At 46.3% G+C, this 4,863-nt stretch overlaps 2 protein-coding genes across 2 annotated transcripts in view; one reads left to right on the top strand and one right to left on the bottom strand.

The window, feature by feature from the left end:
- Positions 1-4,863, top strand: part of col4a4 (collagen, type IV, alpha 4) — a 46,725-nt gene that overhangs the window by 40,847 nt on the left and 1,015 nt on the right. The gene's annotated exons all lie outside the window — the stretch shown is intronic.
- LOC112149684 (tumor necrosis factor alpha-induced protein 2) overlaps positions 1,026-4,863 on the bottom strand; it is a gene marked incomplete in the record, with an annotated part of 39,858 nt that continues 36,020 nt past the window's right edge. Inside the window, 5 exon segments of the mRNA XM_036214920.1 lie at positions 1,026-1,908; positions 2,122-2,243; positions 2,418-2,573; positions 3,483-3,605; positions 3,720-3,855. Coding sequence (XP_036070813.1) covers positions 1,620-1,908; positions 2,122-2,243; positions 2,418-2,573; positions 3,483-3,605; positions 3,720-3,855 — 826 coding nt within the window.

Raw genomic sequence — 4,863 nt, forward strand, 5'->3', positions numbered from 1 at the left:
TGGTGGTTTACTCTGGCTTTATTTTGAAAGAGCGCTAAACTTTCCCGGGTCAGCTGTGAGCCAATCAGAAGAGGAGGAGCCTTCAGGAGGAGCCTTCAGGAGGAGCCTTCAGTCCTCCCCCCACCCTCCCCCGACCATTACTCTGAACATGAATAAAATACTTTTCATAGTTGGTATGATGTCTGATCTGCTTTTTAACTGCATTTAAATCTCACTCAGATTCTATTTTCCTGCTCAACCTGAAGCCTTGCGGGACTACAGCTCCCATAAGGCTTTGGGAGGTGGACTGTGTCAGTCCCCCTTCAGTGTGTCGGAGGAAACAGACTTTACTGTGGAGATGACGCCTGTTTAATCATCAAACCTTCAGACCAGATCTTCACTGCTAATAACAGAAGAACTTTCAGAGTTTGTCGTTTTCACCTTTCTGCTCGTTCCATCAGAGCGACGTCGAAGTTCAGAGTCGGATTTTATTGTGTGAATGCTTCAAGGCTTTCGCATTATCGGGAGTCTGTTTCTCTTATTTATTTTTCTTCCTTACACTTTTCGGATCGTAAAAGCTCAGTCACACTTTCAGCAATTTCTACATTCTTGGTATCAAAACGTTCATCTCGTTAAGGAGTAACCTTAACCGTTTTTACAATTTTAGTTCTTACAAACTAGCATTTGAACAAAAGGTTTTTGGATCCTACAATCTGGAATTTGGAAAAACTCACAACGAGGGAAAACATTTTCAAGTGAATCTGTTTGATGACTCCGCCCACCATAGAAAGGAGGTGGAGCCTTCAGACCTTCAGACCTCGACTCTGGAGGTCTCTGGATCTGCTGGAGGTCTCTGGATCTGCTGGAGGTCTCTGGATCTGCTGGAGGTCTCTGGATCTGCTGGGTCCCTCAGACCGACGTCTTCCGGGCTCTCCGATGTGGCGGTGGCGTTCCTGTTCTGTGTTCTCCTGATCTTGTGGATCAGAGACTCGGATACTTCCTGATCCAACATGTCAGTCAGATCTCAGAAAGAAGGAGGAGCCACGTTGAACCACTGCAAATGTTTTATTGCTGCTTGAGGATCATAGAATCACGCAAGGCTTGATGGGAAAAAACATCAGGATTAGTCAGAAGTTTAACATGTTAAAAGGAGATCAACGGTTTCAGACAGAATCACTGAATGATGACACGCTCCACAGAACCCACGATTGGGTCCAAATCCAGAGTTTTAGAACATTTTAGTTCCAGAGAGAAAAGTTGAGAAGAAGCTCCAGATCTGAAATAGTGTCTGCAGTCGGACTCCATCGTACCTTTGATTCAAACCTTCTTCTCTTCACCTGCGACTGAAACTCCAGGTGAATCATCTGGAGCTGCTGGAGGACCAGGATCCTCTTTATAGTCCTGACCGAGTCCTCCAGAGTGGATTTCCTCAACATCGTTCATGAAGTTCAGATGTGATAAAGAAACAGAGAAGGTCCTCCAGATGCTGGACGTCCTGTTTACCCCATGAGGTTCGGTTCTGTTCCTGAAGGTTCCTGCTGGACTAGAAACGTCAGTCAGGAACCTCTGAGCTCAACCTTTAGAGGAACCGCAGATCCACTCCGATCAGAACCAGATTTCTCGGGTTTCAGAATCTGGACTCAGAGGACGTCGTCGGGGTTCTCCTGGACCGGCGTGCGGGTTTTGGGGCGCCGCGGCCGCAGCAGACTGAAGCAGGACGAAGCGGTGAGCGCGATGCGGCTCAGCCCCACGTTCAGGCAGTGCACCTCCGAGGTGACAGGCACCTCCGAGAAGAGGGCGCGGTCTCGGGCCAGAGGGGCGGGGCCAGCATCACTGCTCTCAATGTCTTTGACGATGTTCAGGATCTCCTGGCGCTCCGACTGCCGGGTCGTCCCCCGAATGTTCAAGATGGCCGACACGTGCTTCTTCCTGCAAACAGTCACACAGAGAGGTCACGGCGCCACCTTTGCCTCAGAGGGGAACTGCAACCCCACATGGGCCTCATCTTCATCATCAGGACCACCCATCAGTTTGGGTTGGTGTTCTGGATCACGATCGTTCTCCTTGTCTACCAGCAGCCCCACAGAACCATCCATCCATCCATCCATCAGAAAGAGAAGGTCAGGATGGACCGGCTCATACCTGACGTCTGGAAACTCTCGGACCAGAACCCCCACCTCCATCTGGATGGAAGGGACGTCCTCCAGCTGGATGATCTCAGAGATATGAGTCAGAGCGCTGTCCAACCAGCTGGAAGGAGACTCCTAGCAGACAGAAGGACAGGAAACGAGCTCATGAGAGTTCACAGCAAACTACAACCCCGACATGCTGCTTTCAGGAGATGTAAGCCTAAAAATCTGTTTCTGCTTCACCCAGAGACTGTGGAGAAGTTCCGGTCGCAGCCACTAGGGGCGCCTAAACTGGTGCTCAGACCTTACCAGGTCGTTGAAGAGAAGCTTGATCTGTTTGCCTTCGTCTCTGAGCCGGCCTGCCATCCTCCTCCTCATCTTCACGGAGGTGCAGATGATTCTGCCTCGCATCACCGACCGCAGGTAATCCATCACCACCCGCCTGTGGACCTCTGCCACCAGCAGCTGAGGGTCGAAACAAACCACCACTGAGGATCTGCTGCTCCCAACACCACATCGAGAAGAATGCTGGGTCTCCGTTAGCTGATCAGCACAAGAATCTGGACTTCAGGGCAAGACTTTAAACCAGGAGAGTCAAACTCAACCATAAAAGGGGCCAAAATCCCAAACACACCTGAGGTCGCGGGCCGAACAGGATAAACATTTATTAACTCTCTAAAACTACATGTTTAAAACTTTAAACTGTAACTTTTAACATAATTATGAACTAGATATACAGCATTACCTGTGATAATGATAGTGTGAATGCTGAAGATGCTGAAACTGATGGCTAAAAACACTGAAGCTGATAGACAACTAAAATATTAGATAAATGCCAAATTATCCTGTAAAAGTAAAAAAAAAAGAAACTTAGCCAAAACAGCTGAAAAAATAGCTAAACTCCAAAACAGACTTAAAAATGTTAAAATCTCCTAAATCAGCCAAAACAGCTAGCATGTAGCTGAAACATTAGCTGTACTCCAAAATAGCCTAAAAATCTTAGTAAATACTAAAATAGTCCAAAAAGCTAACAGAATGCTAACTGTTAAAACTTTAAATCTGTAACGTTTTAACATAATTATGAATAATAAAAAGGCAGGAATATTATTCCAGAATAAATCAACTTAAACCTTAAATAACTTTCAATATTTTACTCTCCATAAAAATATATTTTGTCTAAATTATACCAGTTAGAAATGAGTCAAGATAACATCGGGTCATTAATAACAATAAATGATCTGGAGGGCCGGATAGAACTACCCGGAGGGCCGGATCCGGCCCCCGGGCCTCGACTCTGACACTTGCCCCCTAAACCCTCTGAAGTCCAGAAGTCCTGAAGACCAGGATCCTGGAGGAGAATCGGTTCTTCAGTACCTGGTACGGAGGACTGTCCATCCTGCGGTACTTCTTGAATTCCTCCTTGAGGATCGCTTCGATCTGCTCGTACGGCTCCGTGTTGCTCAGCCACTTCCTCTTCACCAGGCGCTCGAAGAACGGCTGCAGACCAGAGAACATCGTCATGTTTTAACCAGAGAAGGGGATCCGGGGACCGTCCGAGCTCACGTATGTGAGGCCTTCTCCGTGGAGCGGCGCCGTGTGAGGCCGTCCTACCCGGATGTGCAGGAAGAGGCGCTCCGACAGAACCCGGACGCCTTGCTGCACGATGTGATCCAGGGACTTGTTGGCTCGCCGCAGAGAGTCGTCGCTGACTGCCGGGTCACACTGCGCCCAGCGCTGCACGAAGCCTCTGCAGACAGAGCTGTGGATCAGTGACCGTCCAGGCACGGACAGACCCCGCCCCCATCAACTCCCACTCTGGGTTCCTTCCTTCCTCCTGCATGGTCCACCATTCCTCCAGAGTCACATCATTAATATTACTTGGTCTGCAAACATCCAGCTTCCAGGATTCCTGACCCCGCCCCCATACCACATTTAGGCAACATGCTAACGCTTTTGGCTCATTTACTGAGGTTTTAATAGGCTCATTTAAAGTTTAGCCTCTATTTTAGCAACAGGCTAACATTTTTTACTTTCAATTTTTTTTTTTTGTATTTTAGACTACTTTGGAGTTTAGCTAGTATTCAAGCAACGGTCTAGCTTTTTGGGCTAATTTGGAGTTTAACTCATATTTAAGAAACCCACTAAATTTTTTTTTTTATTTGACATATATTTAGGATTTTTAGACAATTTTACTGAAAATTTTTCAGAAATTTAGGTCAACTTCAGCGCCTTTTTCATAAAAGCTTCTTTATAAAAGGTGCTTCAAATAAAATTGATTATTACAGTTCTTTTAAAAAATTCCAGTTTTTTAGCAAATTTTATATTTTGCAAATAGCTTTTGCATTTTCAGGAAATCCCTTCAGCAATTAAAGTAAATTGCGTCACCATTTTCAGCAAAAAGCTTCTTCATGTTTAGCGACTTCTTTCAGACAAAAAGCTTCATCATGTTTAGCGACTTCTTTCAGCAAAAAGCTTCATCATGTTTAGCGACTTCTTTCAGCAAAAAGCTTCATCATGTTTAGCGACTTCTTTCAGCAAAAAGCCTTCACACCAGCATCATCGCAGTTAATGCAACTTTTCTAGTTTGATTTACGTTTCCAGAGCCGACTGTGTTAGTGTTGAGATGTTAAAGACCAAACTCTGCTGCGACTCTCCTGCTGAGACGCCGTGGGCGGGGCCATCCACCCCAATGCTCCGCCCCTATTGTCACCAACAGAAGTGATTGTGGAGCTTTATTTTAGTGAGTTGATCCACA

This window comes from Oryzias melastigma, linkage group LG13 (assembly GCF_002922805.2).
Source record: "Oryzias melastigma strain HK-1 linkage group LG13, ASM292280v2, whole genome shotgun sequence".
Classification (NCBI taxonomy): Eukaryota; Metazoa; Chordata; class Actinopteri; order Beloniformes; family Adrianichthyidae; genus Oryzias; species Oryzias melastigma.